The 17,432-nt window shown below is 40.5% G+C and overlaps 2 protein-coding genes across 2 annotated transcripts in view; one reads left to right on the forward strand and one right to left on the reverse strand.

Moving 5' to 3' along the window:
- LOC147241938 (uncharacterized) overlaps positions 1-17,432 on the forward strand; it is a 179,576-nt gene that overhangs the window by 149,766 nt on the left and 12,378 nt on the right. The gene's annotated exons all lie outside the window — the stretch shown is intronic.
- On the reverse strand, positions 6,285-10,400 carry LOC147241951 (transcription factor 7-like). The gene is made up of 8 exons (XM_086192068.1): positions 10,304-10,400; positions 8,254-8,628; positions 8,086-8,151; positions 7,920-7,948; positions 7,609-7,759; positions 7,383-7,490; positions 7,214-7,265; positions 6,285-6,795 (listed from the first exon to the last, which is right to left on the reverse strand). The coding sequence occupies exons 2-8, from the start codon at positions 8,596-8,598 to the stop codon at positions 6,791-6,793; spliced, it is 756 nt and encodes a 251-aa protein (XP_086048194.1). The 5' UTR covers positions 8,599-8,628; positions 10,304-10,400; the 3' UTR covers positions 6,285-6,790.

Here is a 17,432-nt window from a genome sequence, read left to right on the forward strand (position 1 = left end):
GAAGATTCATTTAAACTAACATATTCATCTTGCTGCACCCAGGTTTCAGTAAGTGCTAATAAACCAATCTGATAATTTGTAATTAAATCGTTCACTAGGAGAGACTTGGATGCGAGAGATCGAATATTAAGCAAACCACATTTAATAGTTGTATTGGGTTGATTTGCTGGAGCAGTTGTTTTAATTTGAACTAAGTTGCTATAAATTACTCCTCCAGATTTGAGTGTAGCTTTATACAGCCTCGGGGCAGACACAGTTTCTATAGGCTGGGTGGGTGACAACACGAAGGAACCAGCAGAGGGGCGTGTTAAACTGCAGCTCTGCCTGCTGGTCTGAACTCTGGGTGCTTGTCAGGGATTAGTATTGCTAATAAATTGGCCTATGTTCCTAGATAAGAGAGATGCACCATCCAAAGTAGGATGGACGCCATCTCTCCGAATCAGACCAGGCTTTCCCCAGAAGGAGCTCCAATTGTCTATGTAAGCCACGTTGTTATCTAAGCACCACCTAGACATCCAGCGATGGAATGAACGCATGCGGCTAAACATGTCGTCACTCGCTAAACTCGGATGGATGGATGGGTGGATGGATAGATTGATAGATGTATGGATAGATGGATAGATGGATGGATTGATGGATGGATGGATGGATAGATGGATGGTTGGATGGATGATGGATGGATGGATGGATGGATGGATGGATGGATGGATCCAGCACAGGATCTTTCTGGGTGGAGTTTGCATGTTGTCCCCTTGTGTATTACAGGAAGTTTGAGTTAGTAAGTTTGCAGTGGATTTGGGTGGTATTTACACATAAATATATGTACATTTACTTAATTTATCTTTTTTTGAACATTTTCAAAATGAACTTGTTAATAATTAACCAAAAAGTGTATATATATATTGCGCAATTTATGATCAAATATGTTAACATTTATCATAAATCTCCAAATATTACTTGGGGGTCAGACCTCCCACAGAGCAGCACCAGGCTCTCTACTTTACCAGTGAGACAGAGAATCATTCATCCTGAGCAGCCCTTTAATTACTGGAATAAATAATGAATGATCCTATACAGCAGACCCACCGGGCTTTACTTGAGTGGCCCCCGACCAACGGAGAGTTTGGCTGCAGAGGGTCCACGGATGCATTCCACAAGGATAAATGTCTACCAGTGTGACGTACAAACTAAAAGCAGGAAGTTAATTATGAGAATGGTGACTGTTGCCAGGTAAGATTAGGATGTCTTTAGGAGTATCAGGGGGTCGCGTGGGTGCCTGTGTTGGACTTTATAAAGTGTCAGTCTGTGTTTTCTGGGACTCAGTAGTAAACCATTGCCTCACCTCATCAAGCCAAAAGTGACGGTAGTTTTCGACACCAGACAGTAGCGCCTCCGCTTGTTCTGCACTGTGTGCACACGCTAACCCTCAAACAGCCACAGTTTGTCGAAATTTTGAAACGCTGACTTCTGTTCTTTAATTTTCTTCTTCTTTTAATTCCACACAGCTGCATTTTTCTCCCAAAGAAATTTCTCTCTGAATTCCATCTTGATTTGATCATCATAGGATGGATTTTGGGCTGGACGGCCTCTGACCCCCAGCAGGGAACACTGCACTCTGCCTCCGCATACTTGACAGTCTGACTTAGAACCCATCTGTTAAAACTGCCTTTTATTGAAGTTGTGGTGTTGACCTGCCTCTTAACTTTTTATCAGGATCGCTCAAAAACAACAAGGCCGAATTTCACAAAATCCGACACATACAGGACTTGACAAGACAGCAGAGAGGACTTGAAGTCTCGTCCTGTATGCTGGCTTCACTGCCATGTTAATCTGTGTTGTTGCTGCTATTTTTTATGCATTTCAAGGTGACAATAGTTACCGGTGTTATTGTTAGGATCATCATTGTTGGTGTTCTCCTTTCTTCTATCAAATCCCTCAAAGTATGCTCTCTCTCTTCTCTGTGAAACAGCATCATCTATACGAATGAATGAATGAGTGAATATTTTATTTTCGTGTCTGAACATTGGCATGACCCATCCCATATGGGATTATACAGACAAATTAAATCTAACCAAAAAATAAGGTTCACATTCCGGAAAGTCATATTTACAATCACTCTTCCAGATATCAAAAACACATGCACGCACACACACACACACACACACACACACACACACACAGACACACAGACACACACACACACACACACACACACACACAGCCAGTTATTGTAACCTAGGGACAGAGAGAGGGTCCAGAGGTACAGAGGACACATTTCATCACCATAGATGGTTCTACATCAAGATAATTCTTCCTCAAAATTTGATACAATTTCAGCTAATATACCTATAGCTGGCGTCTGAAATCAGAAACCTGATCACTGTTGTTCGGGAGTCACAGCATCCCCATCCACCAAGAGACACTGATCTGGCGGAGAAGGTCAAAACAAGGTCTTTACTTCTCGAGAACTTTTTATCAGATCAGTCCAACACACACACACAGGGCAAAATCATAAATAAGCAGACGAAATGAGCCTTAAGTGTGTAAGTTTTTAAGAGTAGCAACATATTAGCATTTTTTTTTTCCATTTGTCTCCCTCAGAGTCTCAAACTACAGGACAGGGACATTTCATTTGGAGCTTTTTATCATTTTTTTTCCTTTTTTGCTGCATTGACCTGTTCACCTCTCACTCCCGACACACCTGGGATTGTATTCACACCTTCCCTTTCCACTGATACCCTGTGAAACTGTCCAATCGCAAAAAAGCGTCGTAACACTTTTTTACTCCTGCTCATGCAGTTGCAGTGTGACTTGGAATAAAAGCACCTTCTCCCCCGCCCCTCTCTCTGAGCCGGTCACATGATCCACTTGTTTGGTCCAGGGGAGCTTTTACACCTGAACTTATGATTCGGATCCAAATTAAAAGTCAGATGTGAAAGGTTCCCTCAAACACCTTGAATTTCCAGTAGGTGCTTTTCTCTCAACGAACCCTGGTGGGTTTGACTGGACTGCTCTTGGTCCAAGGGAACCCGGGTACAGAGGTGTGAGAGGAAACTGGATAAATACAGGAAATGAACCAAAAAAAAGTTGATCAAACATGAATATGACACTGTAAAACGACGAGGGGGAGGAGCTATGAGTGGCACTCTACCAGGGTTGAAAAGGTAACAAACGCCACACTTGAACAGTTTATTTTGACACCACAGACCCCGGACAGGTAAACATGCCTTTAGAATTGTGGTGGCTTCTCTATTCTGACCGGCCGATGTTTGTTTACCATGTCTGGTGCTGGAACACTCGTGATGTAAAGGGAGAGGAAATGACATGATATACAAGAAAATGTGGTATTCTTACTAGGTGGCAGGTGTATTGATGTATACAGAATATATATCTGGTTAGAAAACGCTTCCAACCAGATATATATACTGTATACATCAATACACCTGCCACCTTGTAAGAATACCACATTTTCTTGTATATCATGTCATTTCCTCTCCCTTTAATTTTCAACCTGAGCTTCAGGCTGTCCTGTGAGTGTGCAGCCGATGTTTTCCATAGTGTGGCTCGTTCTTGCTCTGTGGAAACGTCCAGCACTCAACCTGCCTGACAGCCTTACAAGCTGCAGGAACATCACATCACTCTTTTTTTTTGTGCCAGGTAATACGGTTTGGTAGCCTGTCACAGATTACCATCAGGAGCAGACTTTTTCTGATAAGTGAGTACAGAGAGGTGAAGCAGCACTGTAACTTTGCAGCGGCTCGTGCATCTCTTTTTATGAACTCATTGTTTCAAAGTGTTCGATACATCAGTCATACCCTCTCCCACAGTCTACCTATCTAAAGTGAGGTGATTATTCTATCACTTTCCATTTTATACTTCAATATTTTTTTTTGCCTCTAAACAGTAAAGACTTCAAATACGTGCACGAGTCCCGTATTTCCATGATTAGCCCTCATATTCCTGCACAAAAGATCCGTATGGCCCTTGGCTGCAACAATTTGACTGTTCAACACTGAAAAAATGGAGCACAGTTCTCGATAAATATCCCCTCATTGACTCGTGCCGCATTCGCTTCCAGCATAACATTTATTTAATCAGAGGTTGCAAGTCTTGTTAATCCAACAATAGTTTTTGTAAGAGTAGCGACACTGGCAGAAAGGACAAGGGTCACCATCTGTCATGGCATTTCGAGGATCCTCCTGTTTTTCACGGAGCATGTGCTAATTTGTGTCCTACCTCATCCATACCTCTTGATGAAACCCAGCAGGGAGCTGCTGTTGTGCAGTTTCCCAGGTGGACAGGTCAGCATGCATATGTGGCTGCTTGGCAATTAGGAAATGGCCATGTAACCATTTTTTCGTTGTGCGTTTCTGCGACAACAACGAACCAGAGAAGGCACAAGAACCTATTTTTGTAGCAATGTCGAAAACACAGTTGCTCTTATTTGTTACATTCGACAATAGCAAATCTAACTCTGCTGATTTCTGCTCAAAGTGCTGAGAGTTATGTTTGTATTAGAAGATTTTGTCGGCTATACTGTATGTTAAGAAAATACAAATCCTGCAAGTCAGTAATACTGTAATACTACATCGCAGGTGTAGAGGTATGCCTTCAGGATGTGTCCCCGTCATGAGTGTTTTTGACCTTTGACCACCGTATTTATTTTTTTAAGATCATCTTTGAGTCCCAGTGGATGTTTGTTCTATATTTGACACAAAAAAAAAATCATCAAGTGACGGTGACCTTTGACCTCTGATAGCGTTTCGGTTCCTCCTTGAGTCCCAATGGACATTAGAGCTAAATTTAAAACAAAAAAAAATACAAGCACCAAGGTGTTTATACAATAAAATATGAGATTCAAAAGAATCAGACATAAAGTCCACGCATGTGAGTTGACTTTCACTTTGGACCACCTCATCCTTGTGTCCCAGTGGAACTTTGACATTTCACAGGTGCATGAACAAGGACGTGTCGCTCTTTTACAACCTTTACAGTAAAACACCTTATCAATTCTGAGCCCTCCCTCCTCACAAAACACCCTAATATTTGTGTGTGCAGCTGATTGATTTGAACCCTGTGTTTTGAGCATTCATGAAAAAAAATATAAAATGCTGCAGGGAAAAATTGATGACTTCTGTTGGGGTTCAACCACAATGTTCATGCAGGGGGAACAAAACAATTTACCACCACTTTCATGTAGAGAGCTCGGCCCTGAGCGGTGCTGTTCATAGGCAAATGCGACATATTTCCTTCTCACACAAGTTAGCGCGTTCGCCAGTAGAAACAGGAAGTGTAAATAACGACATCGCAAGTGATTGGATGAAATCGCTTGGCGTGCAGAATTCGCGGGGATTGCCTGAATTTGCATTAAATGTTGGGCTTGTTGTGAGCCACAATTATACCATCATTTCCTGCAACTTTGAGATGATGGATGCAAACTCTAGTGCTGGATATTTCATCAGGTCTTTTCTCACAATCACATGTAGCATCAGAGAATGGGATTCACCAGTATTGCTACTGGTGAATGTGGTGCCTTGCGAGTTTTATTGCTGGACCTACTGGTTGAGATATAAAAATTGTTAGTTATAAAAGTTATAAAGTTTTAACCTGATCAAATTTGTAGATATTGGTAAGTGTGGAAAACCTCAGCCGATTGTGTGGGAGTCAGTAACAGTCGGTACAATGATGAAGGGGAAGCTGCACCCTTTCACGTCAATGCCAAACAGCCAGCAGGACACTGTAGGGAATCGAACCCCATCCCAGTAAACCAGGAGCACCATGACCAGTGTCTGTTTTTGCTTTTTGACACGACATGGAAGGGAAAGCAAAACCTGCAGTAGCAACAGCACATGAGTGGTAGTGTGTTCTATTATGAAGGAGGTGGAAGAAATCAACGAGGGTCATCTTAGAATTGGCCTTGTATGTTTGGGTTTTTTGAAAGCTGCATGTTTGATTGAAATGCTGTTGGACTGCAGGAAACGAAACCTCAACAATACAAAAAAATGAGGAAATAAAATGTATTCATCCAATCATCAACAATTTTTATTTATTTATATATATAAAAATTGTTAATAATTAGATGAATACATTTTATTTATATTATATTATATATATACATATATACATATATAAATACAAATATAAATTGAATAAAAATATAAATTGTTAATAATTAGATGAATATATTTTATTTATATTATATTATATTTATATTATATAAATATATATACATATACACAAACATATACATACTAAAATTATTTTTTTACTTTTTCTTCCAAATTAGTCATACATAATATTTTACAGTTTTAATACAGTGACATCACATTACTTGACTATGCAGAAATAAGAGTGACATGGGCCAGAAATGTTTACATCATCAAGGCGCATGTACAACAAAAGAAGTGAGGAAAAAGAGAGGTACATACGTGCTGCGGCGGTGGAGCTGGCTCCTTTGGCGGCGTCTGTTGAATCAAACTGGAACGGCGTTGCTGAGAACATTCACCCAAGTGTTATACTTCAATACATCTTTAAGGCACCAAGAAAATATTTTCGTAAACTATTTTTTTTGGAATTCTTGTTAACTTGAGTCAAATGTTTCCAAACTTATTTTTTGTTGGCTGAGTTGCCATCTATAGGTGACTGATTCAACATGACTCCATTCCTGCATCGACAGAAACAGACGGCTGCTACCTGCATGAGATAATAGTGTTTGTGTGTGTGTGTGTGTGTGTTTGTGGCATGTGCTGCCTTGACGTAAGGAGAGCGCAGCGTCATCTGTGGTACAGCTTCAGTCTGAGGACACAAACACACAAAGACCGTGTATGACAAAAGCATTTATGAAGGCATTAAAAACTGAGAGCACGATAAGAAGGCATCAAGTCAACATTAATAACTGACTGTAAAATGAAGGTTCGACTCACCAACCACATATTTTTAACCCCCGTTAACCGCAAAATATGCCAAATATGATCCCAGTCTGTTTCTAAATAAGACTTTTTTTTCAAACAGACCAAAAGAAGAACCTTTGATCTCTTTGCTGAATTTCTTTCCAAATGCAACACGTTGACCACCACATTTACAGGTACTTCCTCTCATTCTTGAACTACATGAAGTGTGAATACTTGAGTCAAGTATTAGATGCAGGAGTATTTCTGCTCCTGAGTCTCTTCACACTTCACATGAAAACATGGTTGGGAACATCGGTTCTTACCTATAACAATGATTTCGGTCACCCTGTCCATCCTCTTCCGTCTCTTTCGTCCCTACACAAAAACAAGCATGTAAGAAGTTCCATCTGATATCTGCTGAATTTTTACCAGCTTGGTAACGCCATGGAAATGTGTGTGTGGGTGCGATGGAAGGGAGCAGGTTGAACGTACGTAGTTGACACCGCAGGACCACTCAGGGTGCTGCTGGGTGTGGCGCTCTTTCTCCTCTTTGGCCTTTTTATAATACTTGGCCTGCTCCTCCTTTGTCAGTGCTTTCCACTGTTGGAACACGACAAAACACACACACACACACACACACACACAGTAACAGAATGAACACACACATGCCAACTACCAAAGAGTGCTAAAGCTTGTGGAAGAGTACAAGCACACTTACTCTCTGTCCCAGGACCTTGTTGACTGCAGCGTTGTTCCTGCTCTTGAGTTCTGCCTTCATCTTCTCTCTCTGTTCCACGAGGAACAACATGAAGGCATTTTGGGGTTTTTTAACATAGGGCAGGTCCAGCTGCTTCTTAGCCTTCCTCTTTCTATAGAAATACAGAATCAAGCTGTTCATTTGAGAATTAAATATTTGTTTTTCTTCAAACAAATGTCATCAAGGCAGAATACAAGACAACACTGCTAAACTGGTTCTTGTTTCCTGAGTATTACTGAAGTACTTTTTGTCAAATCTGAGTCTGAACTTACTTGGTTTTAGGAGCGCTGGCAGCTTTGGTCTGAGGACACAAACACACAAAGATGCTACATGAGCAAAACATAAAAGACGCTATCACAATAAACATGGAACATGAGAAGAAAGCGTAAAAAGAACATCAATAATTATGGTGTGTGTGTGTGTGTGTGTGTGTCTTACCAGATGTGAAGAATCTGCCTGGTTGCCTTCACCCAGGGAGTTGGTGGGCCACTGATAGGGCAGGAACTGTGGGAGAGGGGGAGGGGGAATTTAGCCCGGCTACACACACACAAACAATGCACCATGTTATAATTTCAATTCATCTTCCGTCACAGTCAACACACTTACCTGAACTTGGCCGCTGAGGGGATGTGGCAGCATAACATATGGATATATTGGTGGTCCATACATGAAGGGTGGAGCCATCACTGGACCAGGGAACTGGTAGTTTTGGTAAAGTAGGTTGTTGCCATAGTAACAACCAGAACCACCATTGGTTTGATTCCCATCGACTGGACCTTCTGCTGGCTGAGGGTTGGTGTCAACACCCACTGGAGCAGGTTCGGGAGGTCCAGGGGGGGATGCAGGTGGAGGATCCGGGGCATACCCAATGATGTCCCTGAGAGTGGATTCGATGTCCTCCCACTCAAGTCCACCAAATAATCCTACTGAGTCAGCACTGCTGTTGTCCATGTTGGTACGATCAAAGATGTTTGAGGGTTCCTGTCAAACGCATTCACAGGAAGATGGTTTGATCAATGGGAAACATCATAATAGAACTCTAAACTATAAGAAAATATTAACTATTTCACTTTTCTACATTTAAAGGACATCTCTGTGTTTGAGCTTTAAAAAAACCAAATTACTGAAGGAACTGCAACCATAAGATTCAAATCACAACAAGGCTTCTTCTGTAACAGCAATTAAAAACTATTCCAACCACAACGTGTGTGTGTGTGTGTGTGTATATATATATTCACACATACACATATATATATATATATACATACATATATATACACATATATATATATATATATTAATGTACACGTATATACTAGGAGGGCAACGAAATAGTCAACAAACGAAACAATACTAAATAAGAGACAGGGCTCACGAAACAAAATAAAGATTAAAGAAAATCAAAAATCAGAAATGCAAAAATCAGATATTCTTTATTTTCTTCCTCAATATGCAGACATACAAGTTCTTGCTGTGTCAGTACAAAATTAAATGCTCCTTACTTTGAAAAACAAAGTGTTTGTATTTTTTCTCTTGTTTAGACTACAATGCAAATACAAACGTATTCAATTAAAAAAGTGCTTTGTTGTTGTAAACACTGACGACAACTACCTTCTTAAACGAAAAGGAAAACTAATATTCAATAACCCTCAGGGCTGCAGCCTCGTCTAGATCTGGAATGTCTGACCTCAGTGAGCTGGAATATTTAGCCTTCAACAGGTGCTTCTTATCCTTCCATCATGCTAGCAGCGCTCGCCGCAGTCTACGGTGTTGTGGACCCCCATTGTTTGCACACGGCTTTTGTTTAATCCACCATCGTCTCTCCGTTGCCTTGTCTTTGACATGGGAAGCCAAAACAAGTCCACACAACCGGTTTGTTTGACGAAGGAGCGTCCGCTACTTGTTCGACCTCGTCTCCCTCCATTTTGTAAATAATGGTTTCGCTGTTTCTTCTTCTTCTTGTCATTTGTGTGTTCAGTAGGTGAGAGGGTCCAAATCATCAGGGGTGGGGGCGCGGCGCAGCTTCGCATTGTTGTTTTTTTAATGTTTTACACGGATTTTTATTTCGTTCGTCTTTTAATTTTATTTCTTCATTTTTATTTAATTTGTATACACACACACACACACACACACACACACACACACACACACACACAGTGTCCACCCGTGTATGTAAGTCACAATTTAAATAATGTATGTAGGCTAATTTATGTACCATTCATATGGAAATGACGCCTATAATTGCTTGGAGTGTACAGTTAAACTACTCAGCACATGCTTTTAGGGCAAATTTCCATTCATTCACATCAGAAAAGATTGCAAATTAGTTGTCAAATTCACATTTTCGTACAATTGTCTTATTGTTTTCTGCTTTCTCCCATTCCTGCCGCTTTATATTTATAATTTATTACATCCCTTAACTGAGTTAGAACAAAAACATCATTAATTGATCAAATGTGATCCATTGTTATAAATTCAACTTCCCAACTTGTGGCTGACGACAATCGAATAGTAGTTCGTTGTAATTCACAAATACTTGAGTCAACACTTTTTACAGACTGAGACGCCTTTCTTCTAGCTAAATATTTATTTGAATTTACAGCATATTATTAAAGAAAAGTCCTACTGAGTGTTAATATTTGATTTCAGGACTTACCAACAGTGTTTGTCCTCCTAGCCGGGTGTCGGGATGTAGTTTCAGGAGGTTTCTCTCTGTTGGGACGCTCAGTGGGTAACCTGTGCTTCTCAGATGAACCGAGAGCCACGTGATTTAACGGTTGGAAGATTTTAGACATATATACATTTCGATCACCGACGTATCTTGACGTCATTTACTGTAATTAAAAAATGCGCGTAGCAACCGTGACGTCACACATTGGGTTACTTCCTCCCTTCTTGTTTCATTGATTGCTGGCTATCGTTAAACCTACAGACGCTTCACTGCCACCTACTGGACTGGAGTGTGAACGAGTAAATTGGCGGGAAGAAAACAACAGAGAGTATTTGGCCTAAAAATCCACCGTCCATCGTCGTCTTCCGCTTATTCCTTACTAGTAAGGGTCGCAGGGGGGCTGGAGCCTATCCCAGCATCTACGGGCGAGAGGCAGGGTTCACCCTGGAGAGGTCGCCAGTCCATCGCAGGGCCAACATACAGAGACGAACAACCATTCACACTCACAATCACACCTACAGTCAATTTAGAGTATCAATCAGCCTCGTCCCCAAATTGACGTCTTTGGACTGTGGGAGGAAGCCGGAGTACCACAGAGAACCCACACAGAAAGATCCCACGCCCGAGCCGGGACTCGAACCCGGAACCTTCTTGCTGTGAGGCCACAGTGCTGACCACTGCACCACCGTGCAGCCCGGCCTAAAAATCAATTTAAATAAATCGCTGATATTAGCACTGAAGGAATGCAACATCTAAGAAATAAATGGTATTCCTGTGAAGGATACACTCACATATTTGGGTGTTCTCATTAATACAAATGTAAAACCCCTAACACCTCAAATTTTGACCCAATAGTTGAATCTAGGAATGTTTTGCAGCTCCTTTTTGGTTCTAGACCTGAAATTTATGTGACAGCTCCAGGATGCGATATTTTTTGGGGAAACATTGATGTTACCAAAAAAATTGTTCAAAGAAATTTATTATATAAATGAATCTGTTCCTTCTGCAAAAATTTATTGGAATTTTCTTTACAGAGATGCAGATTAGAAGTGTGGCTGATCGGGGATACATTTTGTTGAAAGTATCTTTCAAAACTACACGTAGAATGTATCCAGCTAAAAAAACATTAGAGAGATTTAAAATTGAAACTAATACCCTTGTAATTTCTGTGGCTGGTGTGAAGAATCCATCAAACATTTATTTTATCACTGCTTGTGTCGTCGAATATTCAGGGCCAGCACGGAGAATTTTATTAAAAGGAAAACAGGACAGTCTTAACATCTGCAAGAAAAGGACATTTTTCTTTATTTTGAAGACAACCAAGTCAAAAAGGACTTCACTTGATTCCTACAACTTGTTTTAATTTTGGGTAAATTTCATTTTCATAAGAGGAAATGGTCCGACCGCAAACCACACTTGACAGTTTTTTTTAAAGGAACTTCATCAGCACAGCAATCAATGGACTTAGAAACCCAAAAGCCTCAAAAAGAACTTTATTTTGGAAAAGGTTTTTTTATGTGTTTGATATTTTTCATCTCTCTTTTTTTCTGATTATTTGTCTTAAGTTACGATCTCTTCGTTTTACGTTCCTACGTTGTTGCACCCCTGGCTAAACAGCTTTGTTTGGTATGTTTGCGTTCATTCGTTAAAAGAAAAAAGAAAACAACAGGAAGTAAGACTCGTTAGACCGCGCATGCACAATGCCGACTGATTGCTTCTCTAATTATGGGGGCAAATTTGCTGTCAGGGGGCGTTCATTTTCGACATGGGAAAGGCGAGAGGACATTTCTTTTCACACAACCTTTCTTTTTTGTGGTCAGTCTTCTCATAATGAGCACGAGTGTTTGCTGTACAATGTGTGTTTCTGTTTTTGACATGCTTGTGGAAGGAAGGACAGACTTTGATCCACCTTATTCATCAAACTTTACTGCTGCCAAAAAGGTATGTCTTTTAAAGCCGATTTTTACTTTAAACATCTTGTAATAAGATAGAATGCAATATACATGTACAAGTATCATCAAAATGAACTGCCAACATTTTAAATTAAGTCTCTATTATCAACAGCCAAGAATTACCAAAAAAAAAATCCAGTCTGTAATGAAAGGCCTCCATTGGTTCAGCTCAAAACTAGCGATGCAGGCAGGTTTGGTGAACGGAACCTATTTTAAACCTAGAATGTTCCTTGTTCAAGAACCTACACCGCACCGGTTAGGTGGGAAAATGGCAAAAATACAGCTGAGTCTTCTACTTGTGTTCATCCACCTTCACGCGGTAATTTATAAGAAAACCTGTCCTGGACTAATGGAGATCATCAGACAAAAAAACCCAAAATGGAGATGGACAATGTTGAGTTTATAAATAATCCAGAAAAAAATAAGTCACTGGAATGGGCTTCTAAGCCAGTGAAACACAATTTAATTAATGACAACCTCTGAATCTGCTCCAGATAGGCTGAAACGTGAATGTCGGGGAAAAAAATAGACAGGCAGAGAGAGAGAGAGAGAGAGAGAGAGAAAGAAACAGAGAGAAAAGGGCCAGGCTGCTCACGGCCACACCAGAGACCAAAGGCATGCACAGATGGAGACTCTCACACTTGCTGGCAGTTTGGAGAGTCAGACTGCATCTCCATGCAGCTGTTGGCACTTTTGACAGCTTCCACTGTGTGTTCATGACCAGAGTCCAAAAAAGCCCCCAAGTCCCAGAACTTCAGCATTCACTGTTGTCAAGAAGGCACACTTATACCACAAAAAAAGACAGAAGAAAATACCCCCCCCCCCCCAAAAAAAGAAGAAAAAAAAGTCCTCCACACACTCATTAAATAAAGATTGTTGAACTCTGAGAAGCGCCGTTGCAGGTCCTCTCTGCACTCTAGAAAAAGAACATGGAGTGTTCTTCACCGGCTGACTTACTGACCCCATTGTCAAAACATGCATGCAAAATAGAAGACATTCTTGTTTAACAAGTCCACGCGTTTTGCTTTGAAGTATGCCTCCATCTTTCAATTATGCTAATTTTAAATATTTGTGCGGAGTGAAATGTGAAGCTAATTCTGCTGGCCTTCTTGGGGAAGAAAAAAAAAGTTGCAAGCATTTTTGGCAAAAGTTGAATATCTTTTCTAAACACCAAAAACATGTAGTTCCTTGTATATAACCATGGGCTCGGCAGCCGTCCAGGCCCTGCTTGACACAAATGGCCGCTAGCTTCTTCTGCTGCATGCCAGCGGTCCTTTTCTGGCCCGGGTGACCTATTTTTTTGTCAAATGACCCAATACAACAGCCAGAGTTGTCACTGTGTTATAAGGCAGATGCAATTCAAGAAGTTTCTCATGTTTTTTATTACTATTATGAATGCATCCGAAACTGTTGTTAGTGTGAGCCCAAGCTGTTTCTTTTCCTGCTTGATCTGGAGGATGTTATGCCTTCTGCTCCATTTGTATCCGACTCCCTTTAGTTCCAGAGAGACTTCAGCGATGTAAAGCTCTCTGAATAAGAGCCAAACCTGCTTTATCTGACTCACCTCCCGGCTGCTATTTTGCCACATCCTCGTTATTTACCTGGTGGGAAATGTCACAAAGAAGGCTTTGGTAGACACCTTTACAACCCCCCCCCCCCCCCGCTTTCTCTAACCCTGCCTGTCTTCCTTCCTTCCTTCTTTTATCCACCTCCCCTTCCTTTCTTCCTTTCTGTTGCTGGATCTGGTTCTGAGTCCGGCTGCAGTGTTTTGAGACAGTTTGCTGGGATCTTGTGTGAGACATGAAAAGAAAGCGCAAAGCATTAATCTAACCGAGCTAAAATGAATGCATGCATCACTGCTTCCAAGTGTTTCCTCAGTTGGAAGGAGGCATGGTTGCTTAGGTGGTATTTTTCAGTGAACAATTGGAAGTTATGATGTGCCTTGGATTTATTTCAATGATTTGAAAACACTGAAGCTCCCATTTTTCACAAAGATGCTATTGACCAGTAGAGGGCTTTTTAAGCTTCGGAGTTATCAGTCATTAAGGATGTTGGACAATGGAGTTGATATGTTGGCTACTGTGTTGTTACTGGGTAATTAACCTCTTGACACTCTGATTCCTGCCAGCTCTCAAAAATGGTAAATCAATACTTCACCCAGAAAAAAGAGTAACTTGACTTTCAAGTGCTCCAAAATACGTAAATTTATCATGCAAAGATTTCATTTGAAGTTAACGGAAACTAATTTTCTTCAGCTTATCCAGTTAATGGTCGGGGGGGGGGGGGGGGGCTGGAGTCTATCCCAGCAGCCTTCAGGTTCACTCTGGACAGGTCACCAGTCCATCACAGAGCCAACACATAGAGACAGACAACCATCCACACTCACAGTCACACCTACAGTCAATTTAGAGTATCAATCAGCCTCGTCCCCTCTTGATGTCTTTGGACTGTGGGAGGAAGCTGGAGTACCAGAGAGAACCCACACAGGAACAGGGAGAACATGCAGACTCACACAGAAAGATCCTGTGCTGGAGCCGGGACTCGAACCTTGAACCTTCTTGCTGTGAGGCCACAGTGCTGACCACTGCACCACCGTGCCACCCTGCCCAAAATCCTCAGTTTACAAACTCTAGCATAACATCCCATAAAATCCACATTGTCGTTCTCTAGCCATAAACTCAACAATCCACAATTTGAGCTAAAAACAAACTCCCCTGGTTTTGCACATGGTCGGACCAAACCACAAGTCAAATATTCCTCTTGAGCTTAAACAAACGTGTCTGCAGTCTTTAGAATCAGCTGATGGGGTGCAGACTTTTAAATGCCAGCTTAAAAAAAACAACAATAATTTCAAGCTTCATAAAAGGCAAAAAATAAATGATTCTCTTTGTAAACACTCTGTAAACAAAACTGGCAACAGGGCCTCAGGAGGGGTTGCCATTATTACAATTAGAGACCGTTAAAAACACAGTTTGAGGAGCTTCATGTGATAATGGCTGCATATAATTTTATTAACCGACTCCACAAGCACATTTTTAAACGAGCATGTTTTCTGTGTGCGCCGTTCTTCTTTTTTATTGGAGCCATTTGCATGCTGTAAGGGAATGTTCACAGGTTGGCTATATGTATAATGGAATCTTTTCATAATTAGGAAAACCAAGTTAAGTCCACTAATATGGCTAATGATACAAGATGTTAAATTTCACAGTTTGTGACTCACCCATTCTCATCATTAGAAGAGTCTTGGTTTTAAGTTTTAATTACAGAAACTATAAAAAGTCCAAATCAGGTCATGCAGGAGGATGTTTTTTGGTGCAAAATTTGCATGAATGAATAATGTGTCCTCTGAGTCATTTATGTGAGGAGAAACACATTTAAACACACTTCACGGCGTATTAAGAAGGTTTATGGCCACTCTTCTTTCATCCATTCTTTCTTTCATAACTTCTAAATGCACCAAAGAAATGTTTTACTCCACCTTCACCCATCCATTTAAAATCCACTTTCTGTCCATTAACTCCCCACTCTCATTACATTCATTCTTTCCCTCTAAATCCTTCTTCCTTGTGTTTGTCTTGGTCCCCCGTGAGTGTGAAAATGTTCTCAGGGAGCTGCAATCAGGGAGTGTTCGGAATGTTGGAAACAGATTTTGTATTTTTTGTATTTTTTGTACTAAGGCTCTAAGACGCTGAGTTTCAGAAGGCTATTGTCATATGTCCATAATAAAGTAATATTATTGAAGTGGAACAATTTACAGAGCACTAATTAAAAGACTTCTTTGATCTACTTTGATTTTCTCTGATCTTTACCGTTTATCCTCAAACGAGTTAAAACCAAAAGGAATACAGAAAACTTTGACTTTTCTGTTCGACCAAACTATGCAAATTAGGTCAGAGCTGTGATAACCTGTCCAGGGTGCACTAATGGCAGCAGCGGTGAAGAGAATGGGTGGATTTAAACATTGGCTACAGTACAAAACAGGAAAGGAAGATCTGGGCCAGTGAGGAAATGACAGGTGACAATTACACCGGAAGCCTTTGTGGTTCCCATTCCCTGGATTACATCACTTAATTAGCTCCTAGTAATGGTTAGAAATGACCATAAAAGAGAGCTCCCATTGAAGGGTTTTATTACACAGGGATGTTTTGAACAAAGGTGCTCTTCATCAGACTTGCAAAAACTAGTGAGTCTCCATCTTTGAATCATACAGAAGAGGCTACAAAGAGACCTGGATCAAAGATTCAGCGAAATATTTTTTGCCGCAATCTGTATGGCTTAGCTTGTATGTGTACTTCTCACTGATTCAAAACAACAAGAATAATATCAAAAAACTCTGGTACCTTATTGAGACCGATCCAGCCCACCACACCAGAAACAATGGATTAATCCTGATGTAGCCCTTTTCTCCTCGTGAAATGAATATGGATGTCTCTACCAATGGGACTTTGGTCAAACAAGTGCATAACCACCAGTTAATCAACCAGTCAAACAGGAGACCAAAGCCCTTGCAGAAATTTCTGGTATTCTGGGAATCATATATAAATCTCTTGAACAGAGTAACACAGGAAAGTCTGCAATCAATCATGCAAAACCTTAGATACATTTTGAGGGTAGAACAGGAAACCTTTCGAACCACAGAGATCCCAAATCTGCCCTTCTAACTTCCTGCACCGATGATGTCCATCTATTCCTCAAAAAGCCACGTGATTCTCTGACTACACATCCCCTATCCATCCTGCTTTTTATTTTATTTTATTTTTTATTTTTTTGCAACAACTATTCATTTCTACTTTTGACTTTGATTCCACGAGATCAGGAGTCACCAACCTTTTTAAAGCTGAGAGCTACTTCTTGGGTACCAATTAATGTGAAGGGCTACCAGTTTGACACACACACACACACACACACACACACACACACACACACATATATATATTGTATATACATATACACACATATATATATATACATACACACACACACACACACACACACATATATATATATATATATTTGTTTTTTTTACTCTATATATAAAAACCCATTTTATTAATAGATAAATCTGGGACAGGCCTATTGTCATTTTCAAAGTCACACCAATGCAAGTGTGATTAAAAATAGAAACAAAAAAATTAGATGCAGCTCACTAGTGAGTGGTGCTA

The sequence above is a fragment of the Aulostomus chinensis genome, chromosome 21 (genome assembly GCF_037954235.1).
Source record: "Aulostomus chinensis isolate RoL2024-O1b breed Wild chromosome 21, RoL_Achi_v1.0, whole genome shotgun sequence".
In the NCBI taxonomy this organism is placed as follows: domain Eukaryota; kingdom Metazoa; phylum Chordata; class Actinopteri; order Syngnathiformes; family Aulostomidae; genus Aulostomus; species Aulostomus chinensis.

Excerpts from the sequence above, each read along its gene's own strand:
- LOC147241951 (XM_086192068.1), bottom strand. The coding sequence starts at position 8,598 with ATGGACAACAGCAGTGCTGACTCAGTAGGATTATTTGGTGGACTTGAG. Across the intron at positions 8,152-8,253 it reads CCCTCAGCGGCCAAGTTCAG|TTCCTGCCCTATCAGTGGCC; the intron begins GTAAGTGTGTTG and ends CCTCTCCCACAG. Across the intron at positions 7,266-7,382 it reads GGTCCTGCGGTGTCAACTAC|GGACGAAAGAGACGGAAGAG; the intron begins GTACGTTCAACC and ends GTTTTTGTGTAG.